Source organism: Molothrus aeneus, chromosome 17 (genome assembly GCF_037042795.1).
Source record: "Molothrus aeneus isolate 106 chromosome 17, BPBGC_Maene_1.0, whole genome shotgun sequence".
Taxonomy (NCBI): domain Eukaryota; kingdom Metazoa; phylum Chordata; class Aves; order Passeriformes; family Icteridae; genus Molothrus; species Molothrus aeneus.
In genome coordinates this window covers 7779972-7807579 of record NC_089662.1, presented here as the reverse complement: position 1 = coordinate 7807579, position 27608 = coordinate 7779972, and the positions used below count along the sequence as shown (strand labels likewise).

The window sequence follows — 27608 nt, the reverse complement described above, 5'->3', positions numbered from 1 at the left end:
GCAGCTGCAGAACTTCAGAAAATTGCACAGCCTGGGTATAATCCTGTGGCAGGGTGCCCCATACATCCCCAAAGCAAAATCCAGTGGCTTAACACTGTCACCAAACAACAGAGCCGTGTCCCACATTGACGTGGGAGCGGAGCGGCTGCAGCTGAACCCCTCAAGTTGCTGAGCAGTTTAAGAGAGCCCCAGAGCAACCAAAGCCAGGTCTGGGCTTCAGACCCCATCTGCTAAAGCTCCCAGACATCCGTGGGAGATAAACAAATTACTACTTGCCATATTTATTTTTAAAACAATTTCTTAGAAGAACTGTATGTCTAAAGAACAAGCAGACAGTTACAACTTAATCAACCCCATCTCTGCCTCTCTCCACTGGCACAACTCTGAAGCAGCTCAGCTTCCAGGAGATGCAGGATACACTGCCTCCCAACGTGCTGTGCTTGCTCAGAGCCTCACAAGCTCAGACAAACCAGGCATTCCCAAAAACATCCTCCTGGAATCCAAGTGCCCTTCCCCATTCTCCGTTGAGCCCCTCGGCACGGGCAGATCACTCACCTGCTCCTGGGAATTCATCACCCGCAGCTTCATCTGCTTCAGGTAGGTCGAGGTGAGTGGCATGTTGTAGTCAATGATCCCAGAAACCAAGGAGGAAGGTGGCTCACTCTCTGAAGAACAGAGGAAAAGCTTTATTTAGATGAGGGACCTGCAGGTATGTTCTTGTAACTCAGGGGTATTCAGGAGAACTTCAAATCCCTGGCAAGAGCCACCCGCTGAGAGAAGGTTCCTCTAAGAACATGACCCCACCAAGAACATAATTACAGAACAGATGTTGTCTTGGAAAAAAAAAATAAATAAAAAAGCATTGCTGTCACCTGTGAAAAAAACTACACATAATGTATAATTTTTCAGTGTCCCCCAAACCTGAGGAAGAAATTGAGTCTTGCTGAAGCCTCAGAAGTGCTTCCATGCACATGGGATTTATGCAGGGGATGATGAACAAGGATCTATTTGCAGCTTGCTTCAGCATTGCAAAGTCTTGCCAATTTTGCTGGGATTCCCTCAGGTAGGAGTTAACATTAAGGCAACGTATTAAGTATCTCTATCTGGTGATGAAGATTATTTTTAACATCCTCATTAAAGCACAAACTTAATTTTAGAGATCTTTAATTTAAATTGTTCCTGTTGATTCCTCTGGCTGCATCACATTGAGCTCTAGAGATGGCTCCAGGTTTGGATGCTCCTGCAAATCACTTTGTCTGGCCAGGCCGAGTCCACAAAGCAAATTCTCAGTGATTTCTCTGAATTCTCAAAGATTTTTCTGCTCTGCCACAACCACTACAGATCCTGCAGGACACAGAACATGAAGGCTGCTGGAATGATCTGTTCTAACACTGAATTTTCAGGCTCTCAGAATGGGTTTGTGCAGGAGGAAAGCTGCCATTGTCCACAGGGATGGCTGGTGGCTACAAGCAAGATCTCTTTGCCCTCAGCACAGGCAGATGCAAGTCTGGGGAATTAATCCAGCCTTCCAGCACATGCTGAAGGGATGTGTGGTACCCACTGGACAGGGAGCTTAAGCAGCAGGGAAAGAAGGATTCTCAGGAGCTGAAGGTGAACTTATGGTGGGAGGTTTCCATTCCTGGTTCTGAATCTCCCTGGCTGCCTTGCTTTTTCTGGGGTCACTGGTTTCACAGGCATGTGTGACAGAGCCCTTTGAAAAAAAGCCTTCACAAAATGTTTTACAGCACCTCAGAAAAGCCATCAACCCAATCCTAATGGGCCTGCTTCTCAGAAATGCTGAGTGTAAAAAAATCCTGTTGAAACTCAGCAGACCTGAAGATGCTTCACACCTCTGGAAAGACCACATCTATCATGACTGATTAGGAAATTACCTGACCCCAAAACTGCCTGTAATCGACTTAAACATCACAAAGGTCTTTGCAAATCTTCTCTATCAAGACATTGACTGGGTCCATGGAAATACAATGCTTTTTTTCTCAGGTTAATCTGGTCCATTCCTGGGCAGATGGAGCATTCCTGCCTGTGGGTGCAGGGAAGGGTGGCCAGTGCCACTCAAGTCATCAACTTGCCCAAACAGGAAGGTCCAAAGCTTTTAGGAACCTTGTAAACTGATTCCTCCATCTTTTCTCATGGCTGTATGTCAGCTGTCTCTGTCATGCTTTGACCTACAGACTAGGAGCACTTATATGTCTCTGTAGGACCCAAAATAAACCTTTATTGTGCTGTGATTAAAAGATGCTAAAATCCCAATGCTAGGGGAGCTTTTCACAGGAGCTAAACCTGCCCCAGCTGGCTGAGTCCCTAAGAATTTGGGAAAGCATTTGCTCAGAGTATCACAGATAGAGCTGCTCTCTGCTGAGGCACAGGCATGGTGAGGGGAGTGTTTGGGATCCCTGAGGATGATAAGTTGCTCTCTGCTGAGGCACAGGCACGGTGAGGGGAGGGTTTGGGATCTCTGAGGATGATAAGTTGCTCTCTGCTGAGGCACAGGCACGGTGAGGGGAGTGTTTGGGATCCCTGAGGATGATAAGTTGCTCTCCTGCCATTCCCCACTCCACTGCTCAGCGCTGCAGAGATGAATGAAGCTGAACAGGAGCAGCTCAGCAACTTCAGATGGGGAGGAAGAGGGAGGTAAGTGATCTTTTAGTGCTTAGATTCTGCCTGGAACCATTCTGATGTAAATTTGGAACAATCCCATTTGAGGACACAAATTTGTGAATTTGTGCAACTGCACTACAGAAGGGCTTGAGCCCAAGAAACCAAGCCCCTTTTTTTTTTTTTTTCTCCTTTTTGCTAAGTTATCTGGGAAAGAAAGAAAACCTTTGTTTTCAAAGGCCTGGGGGGCTCCACGGGAACAATCCTCACATCCTGTGCCACAAGAGGAAGCTCCAGGAATCCTTTAGCTCATTTTGCAGTTATCTCTATCACATGCCCCACATGTTGGACACACAGATGGAACAAGGAGAAATGGTTTTGATCCTAGCTCCACATTTTTATCACTCCACCAGAATTACTCCTAATTTAATACCACTGTAAAGAGATCCCAGTGAAGTCCAGTGACATTCAAACCTTCCCACAAGCAAGACAATTTGCTTTTATGAATGATGTGGGTGCCCTGCAGGGTTTGATGGCAGATATATTTAATTAGGGATTTTTGTGATCACAAATTAAATGTGTTCAGATTTCTTTCACAGACAAGAGAAGTAGAAAGAGATGGGAATTACTCAAATTTTGTCATCTTACTGAGTTAAACTTTACCTGTATGTGCCTGAATGTGTGTATGCACGTGCATACACCTCAGTAATTCTTCTATGACCCCAGTGGTTTTTTTAGGTGATTTGCTCCTGATAAATTTCTGAATACGTGTTAGTGAAATCAGACACCCTTCCCCAGGAAAAGTAACCTTATCTAATCTACTCAATGCATTTTCACATGTACTTCGTCACTATTTAGGTGCTATTCAGACAGAGAAACACTTCTGTCCTTTCATTCATTCATGGTGGGTAAGACTTTTTACCTGTGGGATCCTTTGTATTCCTGGTTGATTTATTTTTAAGAGAACTGCTAAGGGCAGAAGGTTTATGAAAATATTCACAAATTGATATTAATTTATAAATTTGTTCAGGACAGATGGGTGTCAGCCTTGATCATGGTTCCCACAGCTAGGACCACACTGAAGGGGATATCCAGAACACACTGGGGGGGATATCCAGAACCAGAGGTTCCCAGAGCTGCCTCTGAACTGGGATGGGTGTGTGCTGCTGGGAGAGGCACAGGAGATGCAGGATGGTGGGTGGGTGGAAGCCCCTGAAGGAAAACCAGGTTGGACAGGGCTTTGAGCAACCTGATCTAATGGAAGGTGTCCCTGCCCTTGGCAAGGGGTTGGAATGAGAGGGACTTTAAGGTTCCTTCCAAACGCAACCAGTCTGTGACTCTGTGAAGGACCCTCTCCCATGATGGATGCAGTGTAATCCATGTGAAGGTCAGGTTTGCTCCCAGCAAGGCCAAAATTTTCTGGATGTAATTGGAAAGAGGGATCAGGCCCTTAGCTGGCAGAGTGGGAAGTGGTAATGGAGCTTCAACTAATAGAATTCACATGGAGCTGTTTGGGAGAGTTTTTGAGAGTTTTTTAAAAATATAATGAGTACAAAGCATTTCAGTCACTACCTTTGGATAGATGGCACATAATCCACTTACACAAAACCTCTGGGATGTCCATAGCTCTGCTCCCAGCAGTAAACAGTTTAATACAAGAAATTCTCAATTGTTGGGCCTTTTGTTCCTTAAATTCTGCTTCCCTTCCTGATAAGAGCTGCCAAATGAGCCACTTTGCCTTGCCACTTTTGAAACTGACCAACTCCCAGCAGTTTGCTCAGGTTTTTTCTTTAAAGTAGCAATTTTAATAGCTGAAATCAACATCACTTTGCACTTGCTTTGCACTTGACCATGAAAAACAAGTTTGTAATTCAGAAAACAACCACACAAACATTTAAGCAGCTACTCTGGAAGAGAACCTGGTCCCATCTTCTTCCCACTCCTGCTCTCTCTTACACCTAAGAAGCTGCAGATTGGAACTGCCCACAAAAGAACCATAAGGAGTCAACCACCTCAGTGGCCACACTAATTGTGTGTGTACACAGGCACAGTGTAACTGGGATTGCCAAAACACTTGCCATTATCTAACTCAGGATCCCGTGCTTATCTAGTAATTAAGTGTAAATCGCTTCTTTATCAGAAACTTCAGCTATTCAGACATATTCTGTGTCTTTCAATACAAAATTATCAGTTCCAGGGCAAAAAACTTAAGGTTATTTTTATAGACATTGAGGTTTCCACCTTCACATGATCAAGGGTTGATTGCAGCCATATCTGTGGTATTTCTGACCCATGTTTTGGGCAGCACTGGGGAAGGCTTGGAAAGAAAGCCAGGCTGCTTCTGCTCCCAAAGCTGAAAGGAGCAGGTTTAAGCAATTCCTTCATGTAAAATATCCCAGGTTAGGAAAACCCTTAGGTTAGGATGTATCTCCTGGGCAGGACAGTGTCTGGCAGCTGTTGGTGGCACTGTGCTGGTGCAAAATGCAGAGTCAGCTCTGCTGGCAGAAGCCACTCGCCTTTACCTTTGGGCTCCAGGCCGTTGGAGTTGAAATGCATCCTCTTCTGGCACTCAGTGCAACTCATCAGGAACCTGGTCACAGCCTCTCTCGGGAGGAAAGCATAGGTCTCTGCAATCTGGGGAAACAACAGAGAGCTGTAGGTCCTGGGAGATGGAGAACGGGGTGGAGAGCACAGGGACCACGGGCACATGCTCGTAGCCACGTATTGTCCCCTCCAGCTCTAAATCCCTCCCTCCAGAGCAGCTGTTGGTAGGGGAACGCCTTGGGAGGGTAACTGGTGTGCCACTGAGGCACCACAACACAAATGAACAGGCCTTTGGTATCCCTGCATACCCACACCTTCCCAGAAACTCCTTCCCGTTCCCTATTGGAGTCTGGGAAGAGCAAAGCTATGAACGCGTAAGAATCAAATGTGAAAGTAAGGCCTCATCAGCTCTGTTTGCATTGTTAATTACCATCACACCAGTAACCTGAAGAATCCATTAATCTTTTGTAAGGGCAGGTCACTTTTTCCCACAATGACAATCAATTACTGTTAATAATACTTTGCACTTCTGTGACATATTTTATCTAGGGAATTGAAAACATTTTTCCAAACAATAATGAATTAAGTCTCCTGAACCTTTGTATGGTATATATTTTACAGATGAGGAAAAGCTAAGGATAAATATTTAAAACTTGAATGCTTGAAGTTAAACACTAAATCCAGACCTAAGCACCCACAGAAGGTGTCTGGCAATCCCTGTTATTGCAATTAATTCCTGCCAGCAGTAATTTTACGGTGTTTCTAAGGATCAAGACTAGGCTATTTGGAGAAGGTATGAGTCCATTTTAATGTAGACTTCTTTAAAGCCATAAAACACCATCAAATCTTGGAGTCTGACCTGTGCAGCACAAGCCACAAAACTTCACCCAGGTTCTCCTGCAGCCCCGTGGCCTGTGGTTTGCCTAAAACATCATCCAGGAAGACATCTGGTCTTAATTGGAAGGCATTAAAAGGTGGAGAGCCCACCTCTCACTTTGGGCTGGCTCCTATGGTTAATCACCCATCCTGTTTGGTCTAAGTGACTTGTCCCAGCACGGCAGTTCCCAAACCAGGGGCCGTGACCCCCACAGGGGTCACAGCACTTACAAGTGGGGTCATAAAGCAGACAGAAATTCAATTGTTTGTGCCAGTCCTCGGGGCTGGGAGCCCTGCAGAAGTGGGACTCAGGACGGGAAGTGGGGCTGGAATCAGACACCTCGTGGGTGACGGGGCTGAGCTGGGAGGACAGCCCAGGATGTCCTGATCCCCCTCCTGTGGCCACATTGTCCTCCTGCCTGACATAGTTAACAATCCCTAAATTCTAAAAGTCGACATGAAATACAAAAAGACCTAAATTCCACGCATTTTTGTACCCTGAGGGGGTGCTGTTCTAGAGGCAGAGCAGCGGGGCAGGGGCTCTGCTGGATCACGGCTCAGGCAGCGCCGTGCCCGGCTCTGGCTCTGCGGTGGGAGGGAGCCGCATCCCTCTCCACTGCGCGGCAGCAGAGCCCGGGCTTTCACACGCACAGAATGCCAGATGGGTGGAAAGTTCAGGCGGGGACCTTGTCCCAGCGCTCAAATGGAGGCTGCAGTGCCTGGTCCTCATGGGATTCTCCTCCTATTTATCTGCAGCCCCAGCGAGCTCTGTTGTGGCGGAGCGGATGCCAGCTCAGCCTTTGCCTCTGTGTGATATTTATCGATGCACAAGCACAAGGGATTCCCGCAGAAACGCTGAAATGAGGGGCCTGGAAATTGCTGGTGGCAGCCGTGGTGGGGTGTCACAGGCAGGGAACTGTCCCCGCCTGCTGCCTGCCGGGCTCAGCCGTCTCCCTGCCTCTTTTGCTCCAGCAAGCCCACAGTCTCTGCTGCAAATGTTCAGCTAATTTTAGTGATACAGTTGTTATTTCTCAGCTGATTTGATGCTCTGCAGAGCAGACAGCTTCCTTGATGAGTTATCTCCCATCCAAACTCCCTTTCTGATTGCCTCCCTCCAGAGGTCATGGACAAGGGCAAACTCTCCAGTGTCTCTAATCAGAAGTGGTAGGGAAAGGGAGCAGGGAGAAGGAGGCAGGGGACCCTGGAGCCTCCCAGCTGGCCACCCAGCAGTGTCCCTTTGTGCGCGGTGCCAGGCGTGGCGTGTGCTCTGCACCATTTCACCTTCCAGCTCAGGCTACAAAGGCGCTGCGGGGAGCAAGGGCAGCAGTGAGGGCAGGAGCCAGGCTGGGCAGCCCAGCCAGCAGCTCCTGCCAGGTCAGGAGGGGATACACGCTGCTAATGTGATGATCTCAGCTCAAGAGGGAGATGAGGGGTGGAGCGTGAAGCTCTCTCTGACTGCTGTGAGCAGGCCTGGGAAAACAGACGGATCCAGCCTGCTCCCCTGGGGCTGTGCAGGGCACAGATTAGTCCTCCAGAGAGATGAATTGAAGGAATTAGGGAAGGGTCGGAGTGGTCTGCTGGGGAAATGAGCAGAAAGTTTTTGAATTGTGGTCATGCTGGTGGGGCTGCCCCCCTTGACCATAAAAAGGTCATCACTTGCCCCCAGCCAGGGAGGGTCAGTGCGTGCCCCAGCCCCCAGCTCTGCTGCAGGGGCAGGACTGGAGTGCTCAGGGCAGGGAGTGATGCCATGAGTTCTGCGTGCAGAGCCCTGCTCCCTGGAGACTCCCAGCACAGCGTGGATGGAGCAGGGACACAGGCAGGCAGGACAGACTCCAACCCTGTGCTGACTCTGGCAGCACAGAGCTGTGCAGAACCTCAGGCATCATCACTGAGACGAGGGCAGCCTGCAAAGACCTCTCTGAGACATTGTATACACCAGAGAGATGAGCTGCCAGCAAGCCACTCCTGTCTCTAAGCGACCTGGTCCTTAGGGCTGTGGGATTCAAGGGAGTAGCTTGGTCTTGGACAGTAAATTCAGCTCTTCTTGTAAAAGGAGAGCCCAAACGTTTGCATTGAAGGGCTGTGCAGAGTCAGGAGAAACAGCAAGCTCCCTGGAGAAGCACACTTCAAGCTAAATTATTCCTGACCTAACTAGAGTGGTGTTTCAGGGTGGATAGAGCTGGTTCTTGGCATGCATGGAACCAAGGAACCAAGACAAGACTTAGCTTGGTGCCTGCCTCCATTTTGTAACTGAGGAAACCCAGGAGGGGCAGGAGAGGAGGGAAAGGCCACGGCCGTGCCCCGCTCCCCCTGTCTGAAGGCTCCTGACCTTCAAGGCCCACAGGAGACATTTCCCTCTGGCTGAGGGAGACAGGGAGGCAGATCACCCGGAGCAAGCACGGGACCGGACAAACATTCTCTCATCCATCACTAACACCGAGGATTTCTCTTCCTTTTCCCTTCAGACACGCACAGTGTCTTTGTATGATTGCCCTGCTCTCTCCTCTCCCAGCAGCCGCGCTGTGCTGCCGCTGCAGCCCGGATTCCCCGAGCACAGCTGCTCTGCCTTTAAACCCCTCCTTCCTCACGCCTCCCCGCACAGCCACACTGGGCTCTGCCTCTCCTCTGCCTCCCGCCAGCGGCTCTGCTCCTACCTGCCCTGCCATCCCCATTCCCGAGGGACTCTCCCTCCGCTCCAGTGCCCGCCCTGCCCGGGGCACGGCGGGACTCTCACCGCTCGGTAGGTTTTCTTCTGCCCGGCATGTTTGGGTGCTTTGCCCGGCTCCGACGAGCTTTCCACATGCATCGAGTAGATGATGTCAAAGAAATCTTCCACCACAGCCACGCGTTTCAGAGAGATGCCCTCGGGCTCCGACAGTCCATCTGCCCCCTACAACAGTGCAGGCAAGTTGAGTTAGTGTCAGCGATGGGTGACAGGGGTGACGAGATCGGCCCGGGGCTAATGTGGTTGGAGGGGGCAGAGTGGCTGTGCTCCCGCCTCGGGCTGCCTTGGGCACGGGGGATGTGGGGGATAAATTAAACATCGCTTCAGGGAGGATCCTGCTGTAGCCAGGGCAGTGGCGGCTGCTGCTGTCGTGCTGCTAAAGCTGGCAACGAAATTGGGCCAGGAATAAAAACAAGGGAAGAGTCCAGAGTGGAGTCACAACTGATCAAGAGATTCAATTTCCGTAATGTGGGATGGTTTTGCTAGGCGGGGAACAGGCAGGGGAAGCTCTTTGGACCTGCACATGGTGCTAAACCACCCTGGGAAGCCCTGAGATGTGAGGTACTCTTGCTGGCTGCAGTCCCCGTGGACATGGATCAGCCAGCAGGACAAGGTTTCACTGTGATGCCAGGATACAGCCCCTAAAGGAAGGAGCCAGCATCCCCTCCTTCCCTGCACTGACCTTTCCAAGGCTCCCTCCCTCTCACAGACGCAGAGCAGCTGAGCGCTGGCAGCAGCAGCACAGCTCTTTGTGTGTTCGGATGTGCTGGAGAGCAGGAGGCAGTAATTCTGCCACACGACAGTGGTGACAGACTGATGGGAGTGGGAAGTGTGGGGAGCAGTGCTCCTCCGAGCTGACTGGCACCAACGGTGTCAGCTCACACTGGCAGGGTTTGCCGTGGGAAGGGGAGGCAGCCTCTGGGACCCGGCAGCTGCTATCGGCACTTGGCACAAAGCACCAGAGCAGGATGGGCTACTGGGAGGTGGTCAGTGGCTATGTAATGGCAGGGGGGACTGAGAAAGGGCCAGCCTTTGGGAGGTCACTTAGCTTGCTCCTGGAAAAAATGCTATTTTTGCATAGACAAAAAATTTTGAAAATATTATATATATGCATCTATGTATGTATATGTATCTATATTACATCCCTTTAAGGGCTGCTTTCCAAAAGGAATGCATGGATGTTGTCCACTGGGTACCCACCAGGCAGCTAAGCAGCAACCTGCACATCTAAATTACCTGCAAACTACCTTTTTCACGTGCATTCACACATCCCTGAGGGCAGGCAGGAGCTGGCAGGGAGCTGTGGGCAGGGGCTGTGGGCAGGGTCTGGCAGGGGTCTGCAAGCAAAGGGAACAGCCAGTCTCCTAACCTGCGTTTGTGCTGTCCTTGGTCGGGCTCTGTGTATCTTACACAGTCTATAGATTGAATAAATGCTGTTCTTTAAGCCACCAGTGAAGGGCCTCTCAAAAATCAATCACTTAGTGGGCCCACCTTCTGCTAGAGCTACCCAACATCTCAGAGGAGCAGTCATTTAATGTACAGCGCTGCCTATTAGAGTTGGCTCCTCACCCCAATTTCGGAACAGAGACTGCCTGTCCTGGGCACGGGCTGCAGTGGGATGGTGGCTGAGCTCACCCGGGACATGGGCACGAGGATTTTCCAACACAAACCACCTCTCCCCTCCCCGGGGAGCCCCAAGCCCGGGCTGAAGGTGGCTGTAACAAAGAGAATATTGAGAGCGAACACAAGGGGCAGGGTGGCAGGGCTGCGTGGTGGGGGTCGGGAAACTTCGCCCCAGGGAGTGTCTTTGAGGAATATAGATCTAATTTCTTCTGTCACCGTTCAGAGAGTTTCAGTTTAATCGAGGGCATGGGTATTCCCCTGCCAAGGAGAAGTGGGCATTAGGAGGCTTCCTACTGACCAATAATCCTCAGAGCAGGGTTGAAATGAGGATAATTACAGAAACAGGACAAAGGAAAATGCAGCAGGGGAAAAGCACAGTCAGATCTAACAAGCACAGCCTTCAAAATTAAGGCTGTAACCAACCCTGTATGCAAATCATTGTTTCCAACCAGCTAATATCCTCCTCCCTGCCCGGCCAGCAGGTCCCTGTTTCCTCCCCTGTTTCAGAAGGAATGCAGGGAAGGTAACCTCAGGGTCTGGGCATTGCTACAGCCTCCCTGCACACCCAGCAGCGCTCTCTCTCCTCTCCACCCCGGCTGGATCCGGAGCTGCCTCCTCAGCATCCCACCCCCTGCAGCGATCCCCCATCCCCTCCTCAGCCTTGTGACTGCTCTCCCCGTGATGATTATTTAGCTTTGGGAAGCAGGTGAGATGCAAGCAGTATCAAAGCCACTGGGTATAAGAAGCAGTATCAAGTCAGTGCCTCCAGGATTAGGGAGGTTTATATCTGGCAATATATCCAAATGTTGACCTAGGATTTAAGAGGACACGTGTGCTGTAAAGTACCTCTCAGAGGGGCCCACGCCCCTCGGGTTCCTCCTTCCACACCCAGCATTGCTCACCAGTATTCAAGGCATGAGTCAGAGCCCATAATATCTCAGAAAGGCTTAAAACCCCTCAGGTTTAAATAGCAATAAAAATTCAGTTGGGAAGCAGAATGGGAAGAAGGGATGCTTTTACCCTGTCCTGGTGTTGGGGCTTTATTAGAAGTCACCTGCCCCCACAAGGAGGAAAAGATTTCAGGAGCAAAGCTCAGCCCTGACAGAGGTGCTTGGAAGCAGGTGGCATTTCAGGTGCTGAGGAGTCCCTCTACCACCTTCCAGCCATCCTCCTTTTCCCTATATTTGCCCAGCACGGCTCTGTCTCTCCCTCTTCCCAGTCTCTCCTTCTCTGTGTACTGTGCCCCCCAGTTCTCACCCTGCCTTTCCTCACATCCTCCCCACTTTCCCTGAGCTGTGAGCACTCTCAGCTCCTCTCCTCCATCAGGTCTTTTTCCTCCCCAGTGTCCTTTGTCTATTTCCACATCTCTGAGCACCGGTACCCCGGGGACCCTCTGCCCTAGGACCACTCCCCTGGGCTTCGCTGCCCCTGCACCTCCTCTGTCCCTGCTCCATCCCGGCCGCCTCCAGCCCGGCGGATCAGCGCCGGGAGCCGCCTCTGCGGCCCGAGGTCGCCTCCGTGCCCGGCCCCGGGCGGCGACAGCCATTTCAGGCAGCAGCGCTGTCCCGGCTGCGCCGCGGGCCGGGCAGCGCTCCCAGGGCCCGGCCATGGCGCTGGCAGCGCCCAGCCCCGGCACCTTTGTTCTCGGCAGCCGCCCCGGGCACGCTCGGCCCCCGCCCGGCCCGGGACGGGGGCGGTGCGGCGGGAGGGGACGGGGAGCGCTCGGGCAGCCCCGAGCGGCGGCGCGGGATGACATCTGCTGCGGCGGGGGAGGGAGGCAGGGCCGGGCGAGCCCCCCCCGCCCGGGCCGGGCTGGGGCCCGCCGGCAGGTAGCGGGTAACCACGGCAACCGGCGGTAATCCGCTCCCCCGGGCCCGCCGCCGCCGCCCCGCGCCCGCTGCCCCCGCGCCCCGCCCGGCGCGGACCGGCCCGGGGCAGGCACCGGCGGCGGCGGGGCCACTGCGGCCGGGCCCGCACCTCGCCGGGCCCGGGACGGGCGAGCAGGGGCAGGGGCAGGGGCAGGGGCAGGGGAGGGTTCCTACCACTCCCGGAACCGCCATCCGGCCGCAGCTCCGCTCACTTCTGGAGCCCCACTGCAGCCCTGCCGCGCTCCCACAGCCCCGCCACACCCCCGCATGGACGTTCCACGGCTCCCGCAGGCCTGTCAGGCTCCCCCATGGACCTGCCACGGCTCCCCCATGGACCTGGTGTGTTCCCACATGGAACTGCCACGGCTCCCTCAAGGACCTGCCATGGCTCCCAAAGCCCTCCCATGCTCCTAGGGCGCTGCCATGCTCCCACACGGACCTGCCTTGTTCCCACATGGACCTGCTGTGGCTCCCACACAGCCCTGCCATGGCTCCCACAGCCCTGCCATGGCTCCCACAGCTCTGCCATGCTCCCACACAGCCCTGCCATAGCTCCTACACAGCCCTGCCATCGCTCCTACACAGCCCAGTCCTGCCTTGGAGCTTGGCAGCAGCACCCACACATCTCCATGACCAACCTCCTCCACGCACGCAGCTCCCTGTGCTCCCAGCAACCTGCTGTGTCTCCACCAGCCCCTGTGGCCATTCCTCAGCAGCCCAGCCTGGGTGTGAAAACTGCCATAATGGGAGATTTTCACAGCCAAACTGCAGCACTGATGAGCTAGCCCCGTTTTCTGTGGGGCAGCAGATCCACAGCCAGCAGCTGCCACCTGATCCAGTCCGTGCTGCCCGTGGTGACCTCCACCCCAAGCCCCAGCAACCTGCCACCACCCCAGCGAAACCAGACCCAACCAGGCAGCTCCCGGGAGGCCAAGGGATGACAGCAGCCTTCATGCACAGGACTTCTCAACCCTGCAAGCCCTTCCCCAGCTTGGAGTTGGGTTTGGGAGAATCTGGGAACATTTAACCAGAGCTCTCCAAAGCCTGCATGCTCCCAGCTCCTCTTCAGGCTGACTGGGATAGACACTGCCAGAAGAACTGGAAACTGCCCGTTCTGGGCTCAGCAGCATGCAGGGGCTTGGCTGTGCCCTTGCACTGCCTGGCAGTGCCTTCCCCAGTGGGACTGGCAGTTCTCCTGGGCCCAGGAAGCTTCACAGCTCTGCAGGGAAGCATCCCTTCTCCAAGGGGGTTATGCTGCAGGGCCATCAGGCTGGGACTGCTGGGGCAGGAGTGGGATGGGAGGGAGTGCCGACTGCTTCCCCATCTGCTGTGCTCAACAGCAGATAAAACACTGCCCTGGCCCTCGCACCAGGGCCGATACCAGCCCAATTCAGCTTCCTGTGAGTCAAAAGCAGCTTCCTGCCAGCAGAGCCCTGCCTGATAATGGCTGTGTTCTGCTCTCTGCCCGCAAGCAGACCCTCTGCCCTCGCCTCTCCTTGCACTTCCCACATGAAAGCGTTCCCTTCTGTATCTCCCAACCACAGCATCTCCCCGCCCCAGCACAGAGGTGCACGTTAAACTAATTTCCTGCTGCTGGCTGGAAGGGCCACTGTCACCCTCATCCCTGGGACAGCCCAGCTGGATGTTTGGGGCCAGCCGTATCGAGCTGTCCCTCAAGGTCACCTCCCTTGTACACAGACAGGCAACGTCGCTCGCTCTGCCTGTGCTCCAGCTGCTCTGCCTGTGGGACACAGCCACTGTCCTCAGCCAGGTCAGGATCAGAGCCCTCCTGTCCCCTGCTGGAGTCACCCCACGGCATGACCGTGGGTTCCCCAGCTGACACCAGCAGCAGTGCCATTCCTGTGGCACTCACCCATCCCTCGCCCTCTCTTCCAGCCCTGGGTGGTTCCTTCTGCTGCACAAAGGAGGAACCCTTCTTTAAGAGGAGCAAAGGTGGGGTTTCATCTGAGCACTCTCCTGGCTTTTTCCTCTTTGAAGCGTCTTTCTAATTTTCTACAAGTCGTATTTTGTTCTAAGGGAATTTTTGGTCTTCTGACAAAAATGCTCAGCTGGACCAGGGAGTGGATGTGCACAGCAATTGGGACCTAGTGGGATCAGAAACTGTGACATACAGGATGGGATATGATCCTGCCATGACACCAGCTTCCCATCAAGCTCTCCAGAGATCATAAAAACATGGAATGGTTTGGATTAGAAGGGACCTTAAAACCCATCCAATCCCTCTGCCATGGGACACCTTGCACTAGACCAGATTTCTCCAAGTCCCACCCAACCTGGCCTTGAAGACTTCCAGGGACGGGGCAGCCACAGCTTCTCTGGGCAGCCTGTGCCAGTATCTTGCCACCCTCAAAGGGAAGAATTTCCTCTGAACACCAGGATTCCTCAAGTCCACCTCCCTGGGCAGCCCATGGCCCCCAGTGACCACCTGTGCTGGCACTGTGGCCACCACCAGCCCACAGCCCACAGCCCACCTCTGCAACTACTCCTCCTGCACAGGCTTCAGCACCAAAACAGACGTTTTATTTCAATATGGACTCTTACAACTTTTGATCAAGAAACTGTTCTTGGTACTTCTCATCTCTGGGAAGTCAGCCCTTGATTGGCTTCTATATTTAGACTTCTCCAGGGCTTTAGGAAGTTCACTCCTCATGGTATTTAGGTGTAGGATGAAAGCAGCTTTTGCGGGGGATATGTTAAACCACAGCAGGCTCCCTCTGCTAATGCTGCGAGGAGAAAGAGGAGCTAGATTCCTCGAACTTCCCTCTTCCTCTTGCCCCTCATGCCAGGGGCACAGAGCATGCCTTAGAAATAGGCACCAGGAAGACACTGGGCTGAAAACAGTATCAGCTGTACTGCTCATAATAAAAGAACCCACAAGAAGACGATGGGAAATGCTCTGACTGACAGATTTTGCTCTTTTTTCTCCTGGAAATATTTTGCTAGGAATTTTTTCTGATCATTTCTGGTTTAAAAATGGGAGAAAAGCAGTTGCTAAAATGCTGATGGTGCTTCCCAGTGCTGAGCATTTTGTGTTGTGTCTTGTTGCACCAAGCAAACACAAAGCCCCATCCTGCACTTAGAGCTCCAGCTCCACTCACTGCAGTGAAAACAGCCCCAGCCCTCCTGAGCAGCTGAGCATCCCTGTGGCCCAAGAGAGCTCATTTCTCCTGGGGAAACTGAGGCACAGGGAAAAATAATTTTCCCAATACTCTCTGCTGACTCAGGCCAAGACTGGGGGCATTCACATTGTTTCTCTAGCCAGAACTGTACACAATGCTTTTTTTTTTCTCCCAAAGCAAATACTTCCTCATGAGGGGAGCCGGGTGCTTTATTTTTAGCTGGCAAACACGGCTGAGGTGTGTGTCTTTCACGGGGCACAGGCAGCTCCTCAGAGCAAGCAGCTCTTTCAGCAGCTGAGCCATGGGGATGGGTCCAGGCCTTTGCTCTGACCTCGGCTTATTCCTCCCCTGGCTCCCAGGCCTGGGAATGAAAACAGAGCAGCCTGGGAGGGGCGAGCCTGGAAATGGCAGCCCTGCCTCCAGCTGTGGAGAGGGCCCAGGTGCAGGGTGCCAAGGGGAGGTTGGTGTGCTCAGGGTCTGGTGGGCGGCTGGGGATGGGGCTGCCATCCATCCCAGGGCTGCCTGAAGGACAGAGGAGAAGCCCAGCAGGAAGAGATTCTTGCTCAGATGCCTGCTTAGAGACTCCTTGGATGCCTGCTCTGCCCGGGAGGCAGAGGACATTTTGCACAGCGCAAGAGAGCAGAGCTGCCTCCCTGCCAGCACCAGGCTGTGCGCCGGCAGGGAGGCTGCAGGAGCAGCTGCATCTGGCAGGCAGAGGCAGGCACAGGGCTCCCCAATAAATGTGACCCTGGCAGGCAGAGGCAGGCACAGGGCTCCCCAATAAATGTGACCCTGGCAGGCAGAGGCAGGCACAGGGCTCCCCAATAAATGTGACCCTGACAGGCAGAGGCAGGCACAGGGCTCCCCAATAAATGTGACCCTGGCAGGCAGAGGCAGGCACAGGGCTCCCCAATAAATGTGACCCTGGCAGGCAGAGGCAGGCACAGGGCTCCCCAATAAATGTGACCCTGGCAGGCAGAGGCAAGCACAGGGCTCCCCAATAAATGTGACCCTGGCAGGCAGAGGCAAGCACAGGGCTCCCCAATAAATGTGACCCTGCACCTGCTGGATGGGAGCAAGGGGGAGCTGGCTCTTTCAGGGATAACAAGACACTGGGTGCTGTGGGGCAGCCCAAGCACTGCTTCACTTGGGTTTGGTGAGAAAGTTTCCTGCAGCCTGGTGAGTGGAGCACCTGACTGACCTTCTTGGGAAATTGCTCCCTGGGGCCGTGGATTTCCCACTCCCTGTTAGCTGGTGAGCATCACCCTCCTCTCCAAGGTGTGAGGGACCTGGGTGGGAGAAGTGCCATGTGGGTGCCAATAGGGAGGAGATCACGAGCATTATCATCTGGGGATTATTATAATGTTGCAGTGTTTCTTAATATTTTGAAATAGGCAAGGTTTGCACAGAGGAACTGTGGATGCTCTGTCCCTGCAAGTGCTCCAGGTCAGGTTGGACAGGGCTTGGAGCAACCTGGTCTAGTGGAAGGTGTCACTGCCCATGGCAGGAGGTTGGAATGAGACGATCTTCAGGGTCCATTCCCACCCAAACCCTTCTAGGATTCTGTGATTCTAAAATGTGAGTTTGGTAATTTACAAAAAAATATATTTGCAAAGGTGAGCAGTGATTTCTTAATGCTATTTGGATCTTGGTTTTGGTGATTTGGGGGACAATGCTATTGGAATGGAAAAAAAGAAGGGGGGGAATGGTAAACTGCATTTACAATCAGAAGAGTTTTTATATTCCATCCCGAAAAAATTATAAAACTAGGAATCTAAAGAATATTGACAATCTGTAGCTGTAACACAAACTCAGAACATGTTCTAGAGGTGGCTCTTCCTTGAAGTAACTTATCACTGTGAGCGATCTCCCCAGCACCAAGCACTAATCTAATAAAAATCACAAGCAAAGCACAATCCTTTGAGTCAGAGGGGGGCCAAGGCACTGTAACAAGTGATGAGATGACCTGTCACAGCAAGGTGACCCCTCTGTGCCTAGGAATAGACCCAGCAGTGTCAGGGCAGCCAGGTGACATCATCACACCTACAGTGAGAACGTGGTGATGTCAAAATGAAACTGAGGAGGAGGAGATACGGAGCAGCAGCAGTTCAGCTCGTCAGTGGTAAGAAAAATTATGTAAAATCAGTTACAAATGATGCTACAGTGAATCAAGGTCAGGCAGGGCTGAGAGGCAGAGCCCTGGATGTGTGGCATCCTGGTGCCAGCTCCCTGTGCCCTGGCAGCTCCCAGTATGTGGGCCACAGTCGGAGACTCCCACAGGAACAATGTGATGTGCCTCTAGGGAAATGCTGACAGCTCAGCGGATGTTGGAGGGGGGTAAAAGGCCTGCAAGCCCTCCCCTTCCAAACCAGCCTCCTCTCCAGGTCAGGGCACAGCAGGGATTGAGCTGCACCACACCACAGTGGCTTCAGCACAGCCTGGTCCCGATGCCAGAGCCTGGAAACACCGGCTGCACAGCCAAGCACCACCACGACTGCTCCCCGTGAGCCCGCACTGGGTTCATGAAATGGGGACATTGTGGAAGCATAAGGGTCATGCTGGACTCCATCATGCCCTTTCCCAACATGGGAACCCAGGAAAACAGATGTCCACTGCCCTCAGTGAGAGCAGGCACTTGTATTTATCCTGGGCTCACTTGTATTTACCCTGGGCTCTGGCTCTGCAAGGCTGGAGGGTCCTGTACAGGCAGTCAGGGCAAGGGCCACAGGGGGCAGACATAGATGGAGCTCTGCTTGTTGTCCCCTTGCATTTAGGTAAAGCCCCCTGTATTCTGATTCATGTCCATCATAACCACTCCAGGTGAACCCCAACCCTTCCGAAAGCCAAACTGAGACTTTTAGATAAGCCCAGGAATGATTCCCCACTAACCTGGGATGACCAAGTGGAATTTTTTTGAGCTCTTAACTGAGACTACACATGGGGGGAGCAGAAGTCAAGCATGGTCTTAAACAGTCTGTTGTGGTAATCCATCCACAGAGATCCCTCTCCCAGGTGTGACACTTCATCCCATCACATCTGGTCTCAATGCCATAGCACTGCAGGCTGGACACATGAGGCATATGGAGTGGCCTCACATCTGACTCTCCCTGGTCTTTGGTGAGTCTGTGTCTCCAAACAGGGATGCTTTTGGGAGGAAAAGAAAGGAGGGGCAAAGCAAGCGGGGCAGGGAAGGCAGACAATTAATACAACCTGCCCTCTGTGTGAGGAATAAATTGGCAGCTGACAGGTTATAATCTGTGCAAGCAGGATCTTCACAGGAGAGGTGAAGGCTCCACTGGGGGCCAATTGGATGGTTAATTAGGAGGACAAAGCAGAGGATTCGTGAAAATGTTTATGAAACAGTGCTTGGCAAGGGAGCCCCTGAGAAACGCACAGCAGAGAGGAGCTGCTTTGGGCTGGGAGAGGAAACACGAGGGTGAAACAGCAGAACGAGCACTGAGAGGGAAAACAGCCATGCAAATGTCTGTGAGAGGACGGGGATTCCCAGCTGCCCTGTGGAGGAGTTCAGGGGAGGACCCGAGGACGCCTCATTTTTCTACAAACACACGGGCTGTGTCCTCCGTGCCGCTCCTCCCGGTGCCGTCCCCACCCCGGTGCGGTGCGCTGGGGAGCGGGCTCTGGGTGCCGGCAGGCACCGCTGCCGCAGCCAATCGGCGCCGCTGGCCGGGCAGAGAAGGGCACGAGGAAAGCAATTAAACCCGAGCTTTGATTGGGCTCACAGATGACTGCTTGTGCTGGAAATGCCTGAGCTTCTTTAAGCGCCTCGGCGGTGGCTGGAGCCGGCCTGATCCCCCATCCCCTCCTCGGTGCGTCGCTGCTGCGGCAGCGGGAGCGTGACTGATGCTCTCTGTCCCACACACGGCTCCGAGAGCTCAGAGGTAGGAACCAGTTGCTAAGAGACAGGACTGTACTTTCCAGCCCACATCCAGACCTTTGTCACCAGCTCAAGGGCTTTCTGCCGGATCCAAACGCCGGGCGCAGGTGAGCGGGAGACGCCAGGCCTCCTCCCAGCCTCCTCCCAGCCCCGGGAGCCACACAACCAGCGCTCAAACCGAGGATGGAAATGACAAACCCAAAAGCATCCCCAAGGGAGCGGCTTCCCTGGACTGGCTGCTTGTCCCAGTGCTGTGAGACTGCAAACTGGAACACCCTGCGGCACCTGGAGCCAGTGTGGGTGGGACCTGCAGCACCGACACCCAGGAGGTTTTGGATGTCACCACAGTGTGGATGAGTGGATGACTCGGTATTTGCTTTGAGATCCCTCCTTCAAATGCAAGCCAGCAGAGGAGTCCCAAACTTCAGTCTCATTTTTCTGGGGGGGGGGGGCTTGTTTCTGGTGAGTTTGGATTCTTAGCCCAAAGACTCCCATAAGAGCAACCCACTACCAACTGGAAAGACTGAGTGACCCCATCTTCCCAGAGCCCTCCCTCCCTCTTGGTGAGGAGCAAATCCATCAGAGCCTTTGCCTGTCTGTTGGAAGGGAAATACATCCTCTGGGGCTGCCAAGCCAAAGAAGAGCAAGGACAGAGAGAAACCACTCACACAGCATTGTCTTCCTGGCTGTCACTTCGTGAAGGGCCCTGCACCGTGCCAGGAAGACACAACCAGGCTCCACTCCCCTTCCAGAGGCTGCTGCCTTAACCTCAGACATGGACAGTGTTACCCAAACCTCTGCTCTGCTCTCTGCTCTCACACACAGCACAGACTCCCTGCAGTTATTTCTCCTCAAATAAATTGCTATTCTTTGGCACCAGCCATAAAAGTTGAAGTCAGTAGCTTTCCAGCAAAGACAATGATTTTGGCCAACAGGTACCTGCCCTTGCTACAATCAGCTAATTAAACCAGACACTGAAGCTCTGGGGTGGCTCTGGCCCGTTCTCAATGTGATTCTTTAGAGGTGGGCACAGCTGATATGAGATCAGGGAAAGATAATTAATGATTTGCACTAAAGAAAGAGACATTAATATGCATTCCTCTGTCATGGCAATGCCAGAGCATCCACGCTGGCCAGGCAGGGTGGATGGACACTCCACCAATGCTCCTCCACACCCCTGGGCTTTCCCTGCCATTTGCTTGTCCACGGTGTAAGTTCACAGACTGCTCATATCAAGCCTAACATAATGATAAAACTAAAACTGAACAAGTTGTACCAAAAGAAGATTATTGCTGAGAATGGTCCTGAGAAAGTTCCCACTGAAAGGACTGTGGCTGCCTCTCTGGGCTCTGCTGCAGACTTTAGTCACTGACTGAATTCCCCCTTCTGCCTGTGGTCAGAGCAAGCCCCTCTGAGCAAGGCCCACGAGGGGAGCTGAGAACAGCCACGTACTGTCCTCACACCAGTCCTCTCTCCTCCTCATTAACAAGGCCCTGAGTGCTCAGACCCTCTTCCTGTGCAAAGGTGGGACATAACCTGGAGTGTGGGAACAACAGCCCCTTGTCAGACCTGGGGTTCTTTACATTTCAGACTCATTGACCAAGGCCTGGCAAAGCTGTGCTTTGGTTGTTTGCTTTTGGACCTTCTTCAGAGGTGACACCCTTTGAGAATTACAAATTGAAAACAATTGTAGGTGAAAGAGATTACTTTCAGATAAATGTTATCCAAAAAACACTTCTCTCGGATCAGCAATGCCATGCCTGTTTCTGGAATCATGTAGGATGTGCAGTGTGAATGGCAGAGATTTATTTTTTCAGAAACTGTTTGGTCAGACATGTATTGGGAACCTTTGCTGGTGGAGCTCCAGGTCTCACAAATGCTGGTGACCACAGCCAGCAGCCAAGGATGAGGGTGGCTGGGATGGTGGGACCTCTGGGACTGGGACACAGTACTAATGACTACTGTGGGACTGCCTTTAATCAGGCTTGTAGGCTTGGCAGAAATAAAGCAAGGACTGAAGGAGATCCTGGTTTCCCCCTTATCATTAGAAGTGGCTTCAGCAGGCTGTCCTGAAAGGATGGGAGTGAGCCGGGAGTGGGCTTTGCTGTCAGATCTGCTCCCAGCAGTGAGGAACTTCATTCTGCCAGTCTGTGTAACTACAGATCATCAGAACTCTTTAAATTCACCTTGCTAAGGCTTTAGCTACTGCCTGGTGAGGCTAAGCCAGCTCTTGGGCCCAGGGGATTGGGTGTCACTGCCCTCTCTGAGTCTTACCACGAGCAGCTTCAGATGTGAAATCTGTGACTGATGCTGTGCAAATTTGGAGCTGAATCTGGACGGGATGCTAATGTGGGAGATTTTCTTTAGATGGGGTTGAATGGGACCATGCACCCAGGCCAGAATTGTTCCAGTCTCCTAAGGGCACATTTAAATGTAAACCTGCCATCGGTTTCACTCCTTGGAAAAGCTGGTGCTGCCCTGTGTGCTCAGGGTGGGATCTCTCCACAGGTGAAAGCTCTGCATGCTCTAAGTAAGGCTGGTGCAATGGGAGTAATAGACGATTTCTCAGATAATACCCTCAGGCCCATCTGCCTTGTCTAAGGCTCTTCTGAATGGTCTTGATTTATTTTTTTTATCACTTGAAGTCCCCAGAAAGTCTGAGTGGTTATTCACGCCGTGAAAACCTTCTGTTGACTGATGTTCTCAGAGGTTATAGATGTGCAGCTTTTTGGGGCACTGAATATGGGCATTGAAGGGTACTTGTATCAGGAAAAATGTAGCCTCTATTAGCTGTTGGAGCAGCATCTTTCTGACATGCCTGGCTCCTCAGCTCCGGCATTCTGCCACTCTGCTGTGCTGTCCCACGGCCTGGCACCGCAGCTTCCACAGCACAACACTCCCTGTCTCTGGAGCTAAAACGAATTTAAGGCTAGGCCATGCTGTGAGATTTATCTGCTGTCCCGTGGGATAGTTTTCCTGCTGTCCACTAAAGCCTCCATCCATTTTTGCATTTTGGACTCGTCAGTTGTATTTCCAGTGCTCCCCCCCACCCCAGCATCGCTCCTCGGGTGAGTTTTATGAGGCACAACCATGAAATAATTTTGTACATCTGGCTCCAGGGGAGCTGGCACAGGTGAGCTGTACCTGTACAACAGCAGCAACCCACTGGAGCAATGCCCTCCCCTGTTAGTGATGCCTACAGAGCCCCAGAGCCTCATGTCAGCGCTGCGGGGGACGGGGAGAGAGCAGCAAAGCAGAATGAAACGTGGGCAGTGCTGCAGAGCCTGCCTGGTCCCCACGGCTCCGCACAGCCCCCGAAGGGCTGGGCTGACTCCAGGCTTGCCCTGCTCATCCATCCCGCAGCCCCCCAGCCTGCAGCATGGCCTGCCAGCACCGCCGGAGTTGTGACAGGCTCCCACCACACACGGCCAAGTGCAGCATCGATTTAGAGAGCAGCTAACGCCCGAGCCCAAGTCTGAGGAGAAGCCTCCCCTGCACACCCGCTGCTCCGGCCACAGCCATCTGCTCCGCCGGTTGTCACCGAGGGCTGGCCATTTTCCTGCACCCTGGCTCCATCTCGCTCCACATTTGTCTGGGAAAGACTGTCTAAATGATGCTAAATGCTTAGGACAAGAGGGACATGAGATTATAATGAACTGCATCTTAGCACCTTGTCATGGACAAATTCTCCCACAGTTCTTAGCAAAGATGGGGAGAAGGATGAGTGCTGCCCATCCAGTGCCAGGATTCGATCCAGCCCATGGATAATGAAGGGGTTCACACCTTAGAGTGTGTCAGCCATAGGAAAGAAGGGCAGATCTGAGCACTTTGGGCTGTATCCATTGTCTGTGCTGCAGCAGCACACAAAGATACCCTCCTCTTCAGTACAGCCTAAATGTATTTTTTTCCAATACCCTGACCTAAAGGATGCAGAGTCCAGCCCACGTGTGAATAGGGCTGTCAGGCAACAATGTCCTACACCGCTAAACTGCCTGTGTTTATCTGCGTAGGGCTTTTTTAATTGTATGTGTTAAACGTCCAGCATCTTTGGGACGTTCATCTGGGAAAAAGAAATGTGAACAGTCTCTGTGCCAGACATCCGTCCGCACTGCTGTTCCTATTCCCAGTGCATTCTTTGAGAAGACCACCATCTGCTCTGACCACCACCTAAGGCAGATGCCCCCTTCTCAGTGCACAGTCCCTGCTCTCAAGCCACCCAAATCTGATTAGGCCTGTTCTGATGAGAGGCCTGGAGGAGGGCAAGGGAAAGTTACTCAGGAGAGAAAATAATAACCACATGTTAATTAATTTTTCACTACGGATGCGCAGAAAATACACAAACCAGCTCAGGGTGCACAAGCCAAAAGGGACAGCTCAGCTGGCTAGCTGGGGGGGGCGGGTTGTGATTATTTTTGGGGTTTGGGATTGTCATTATTATTATTTTCCAGAGGAGGAGTGGCCCCAGCCCTGTCAGGGAAAGGAAATCTTATCCCCACTGCTGCCCTCTACACGCTCTTTTCCTCCTCTTTTCCAGCTTTCCCTCCTGGTCCCTTGGATTTGCTGTGGTGTCCTGCAGTCAGAGCAGAGCACCTGGCACCCCCTCAGTGCACCCGGGGTGGGGCTCTGCCTGTCCCTGCAGCAGGGGACATCCCCAGAACGGTGCTGGCCCGGCAGATGTGCCTGGAGAAGGGCGAGCGGACAGGACGAGCGGGATCAGATTGCTGAGGAGCACAGCCAGGGGAAAGCAACCAAAACCCGCTCCAGAAGTATTTGGGAAAAGCAGCTGAACAGACATTAAACCAGAATCCAGGCGTTACTGTCCAGCAAAAGCCTCATATCAGCTTCATGACATATTTGACTGTGTGCCTGAGAGCAAGGAAATACACCCCAAACCCAGCCCAAACCACCAAGGATGCGGAGAGCACTGAATTACAAGGAGCCGAAGAAAATCCCTGACAAGTTATCTCTAAATTTGAGAGCCACTTCAGGCAAAACCAAACTCTCAACTGCACTCATCTGAAATGGTCCATGGGATTCCTGGCCAAGGGGGGCCAGGGAGGCTGGGACCAAAGGAGCAGGAGGCAACAACTTCTACAGACCCCACTCTGGAAGGTTTTGGGGACTGTGATGATTGGTCTCCCTTTGCAGTGGCTCTGCAAAGCGCTCCCAGTCCTAACATCTGGCTGGCATCTAGGCACTGGGAAATAAGCTGTATTGCCCCTTGAAAAAATTCGGTTGTCCCTTAGGGTATATCTGCCTGTGTGTGCTGGTTTAGGGGAGTCTGGGTGTAACGCCTGTCTGTAGCCTGCAGGGACTCTGCCAGGGAAGATGCGGGGGCCTAGGCATGCTCCTCGCTGAAACTTCATCTGTGCAGAGGCCCTTTGGGAATATGCGGGCTTGTGCCGGCCTGGTTGAGCCGCTGACCCTCGGGACTCCCTCCCGGACAAAGGGGAGGGGGCATCTAGCGAGCAGCGGGGTCGAGGGAGTCTGGCTCGGCCTCTCTGGGGTACCATGACTCTGCAGCATTTGGAAGATCTGGGATAGAGTCGCTGACTGCATGGAGAGGACCCGGGAGGGAGTGCAGGATCTTTGGAAGGGGGTACAGCACCTAATCCGCCCTCCCTCAGGGGCTCCTGGCACAGGGGCAGAGATAGAGGAGGGCTGCTAAGAGGTCTTAAAAAAAAAAAATTGCAAAGAATTTTTTTGGGGCATTGCATGGGGGAGGGGGGCTGAGAGGGGAGAAAGAAAGGAGCCTCAGAGCACCACGAAGGGAGAGGGAGAAATAATGACCCTTCCCCCTCCCCCCAATAATCAGGCGGACCAGATGGGAGGTAAATAGTGCGTTTAGAAGCATTTGCCACAGATGGGCTGCCCTCAATGGAAGCATCCTCCAGCCACATCAATGCTGGAGTCTGTGTGCACAGAAAACACTGCACCCTTCAGAGCAGCAGCAGCGGCAGCAGCAGCAGCAGCGGGAGAGGCGGGGAGGGACAGGGGGAAAAAAATCCCTGCCAGAGCCCTCCGGTGCCCGCGGTCCCGGCGGGGCGGAGAAGGGCGCGGGGGACGGCGGGGGGCGCGGGGCCGGGACCGGGGCAGCCCCGCCGGGCGCTCCCTGCGCGGGGCCGGGGCCGCCAAAGTTGCGCGTTCCCCCCCGCGCCGGGGAGCGGGACACGCTCGGGACGGGAACAATGGGGCGGCGGGGCAGCCCCGGGCGGCGGCGGGAGGAGGGAGGGAGGCGGCGGCCGGTGCCCCGCTCCCCGGCCCGGCCGGGCGCCGAACAATGAGGCTCCGGCGGGGGAGTTCCCGGGACAGCGGCCCGCGAGCGGGCGGGGGGAGCTGCCCTAATCCGGGCTCTGCCGCTGCCCGCACCCCCCGGGGCACCGGCTGCGGCGGCCGCGCCGGGCGGGCAGCGCCGCGGGACGCCGGGGCCGGGCTCAGCGCGGCGGCCGGGCTCGCCCCGCTCCGCTCGGCTCGGCGAGACTCGCCCCGCTCCGCTCCGCTCGGCGCGGCAGCGGGGCGGGCAGGGCGCGGCGGCGGCGCGGGGGGGCGGGGGGTGCCGGCGCCCCCTCCCCGCCGCCCGCTGCCCTTGACTGCAGCCCTGTCCCCGGCCGTGGGGCGGATGGGAAATGCCGGGCGAACGTGATCGGACGGGGCGGGGGGGCGGCGGGGCCCGCACCGGGCGGCGGCGCGGCCCCCCCGCGGGGGCAGGTGCACGGCGGCGGGCGCGGGGCACCGCCGCCCCCCCACCTCCCCCGCGCCGGCAGCGCCCGGGGAAGGCGGCAGCACCGGATGGGACGGGGACGGGGATGGGGATCGGGGGGGCAGCGGAAGGTGCGAGGCTCCGGGCGGGCGCCTCTCCCCATCCGCATCCCGGGCGGGTCGGGGCGGCGGGGGCGCGGCGGCTCTGCCCCGGGAGCGGCGGGGGCTGCGGGAGCGGCCGGGCCCCGCGTCGCGCCCCGCATGGGGCATGCGCGCTCCCGGCGGCCGGCGGGGCTGGGCCGCCCGGTGCTGACGGGACAGGGCCGGCGCGGCGGTGGAAGGGACCGGGGCCCCGGGGGTGCCCGCCCCCACCCCGGGCAATTCCCCCCCCCTCCCCACCCGCACCCCCGGGGAGGACAAACAGACACGGACAGGCAGGCAGACAGACAGACACAGAGCCCCCGGGGCACGGAGCGCACTAACCGTTCCCGTTTTCACCGGCACATATACCACCACTTGACCCATCTTCGTCGCCTCCCTGGTGCCGTTTCCCAGGCGGAAGCCCTTGGACCGGACCCAGAACTGGAACTTGCCTTTCTCCCCCCCGCCGGAGCCGCCGCCGGAGCCGGTTCCCCCCTGCAGCACCTCGGCGATGCGCTGGTACTTGCTCCGGGTCACCGTCTTGGTTTTGGCCGAGTCCCCGTAGGTGCGCAGGCACCAGTCCCGGAACTGCCGCCCCAGCTCGCTGTCCCCGGGGCGGCTCCCCCGCAGCAGTAACGGCGGCTTCGGCATCGCCCGACCGGCGGCGGCGGCGGTAACGGCGGCGGTAGCAGCAGCAGCGGCGGCGCCCGGCCCCGCGCCCTGTCCCGGAGCGGGCGGAGGGGCAGCGGCGCTCCCGGGACGGGCTGCGGGGGCGACGGGCGGGATGGAGCGGGGAGCAAGAGGCGCAGGAGGGGTGGCGGCCGCTGTAACGGGGAGGAGGGGGGGAGCACCGGGGCTCGGACAGCGACCGGAGGGAGGTACCGGCGGCGCCAGCAGCAGCAGCAGCCGCTCCTGTCACAGGATCACAGGCGGCTCCGGCTCGTCCCCCTCCCTCCCTCCCTCCGCCCGCCCGCCCGCCCGCCCGTCCCTGCCTCCTCCGCCCCCCTCCGGCCGCCTCCTCCTCTCAGCGGGATCCCACCTGTTAGAGCGGCCTCGCCGCCACCGACGGGTCGTTCCACCCCCCCCCCCCCTCCAACACCCGGTCCCGGGGCAGCTGCTCCCCCCCGCCCCGGCTCCGGTGGGATGCGCTCCCCTGGCTGGGCCGCCTCTTCCCCCCCCCGCTTCCCCGCTCCCCGGGCATACGGCCCCGTACGGGATAGCGGAGCGGGGGGGCGAGCGGCCGGGGCGGGGTAGGGGGTGTCGGTGGGCGCGGGTCCCGGTGCCGGTCCCAGACAAAGGGCCGGCGGGGCGCGGGCGCACGTGTGCGGCGGGACGGGCCGGCGGGGGCGGAGGCGGGCACCTGCCGAGCCGCCGCAGAGCCGGGGAGGAGCCGCGGGGGCAGCGGGAGCGGCGGTGGGAAGGTGAAGAGGGGGGGGTCCGCCACCCGCCGCGAGGACCGGGATCGCCCCGCAGCGCCCTCG

General features: G+C 55.2%; 1 protein-coding gene across 1 annotated transcript in view; it reads right to left on the bottom strand.

Moving 5' to 3' along the window:
* The window catches only part of NOL4L (nucleolar protein 4 like), a 63371-nt gene extending 36593 nt beyond the window's left edge, over positions 1-26778 (bottom strand). The window contains exons 1-4 of the mRNA XM_066561384.1: positions 26470-26778; positions 8771-8926; positions 5139-5250; positions 556-665 (exon numbers count right to left, since the gene is read on the bottom strand). Coding sequence (XP_066417481.1) covers positions 556-665; positions 5139-5250; positions 8771-8926; positions 26470-26778 — 687 coding nt within the window. The remainder of the gene's footprint in view (positions 1-555; positions 666-5138; positions 5251-8770; positions 8927-26469) is intronic.
* Positions 26779-27608: the final 830 nt, after the last annotated feature.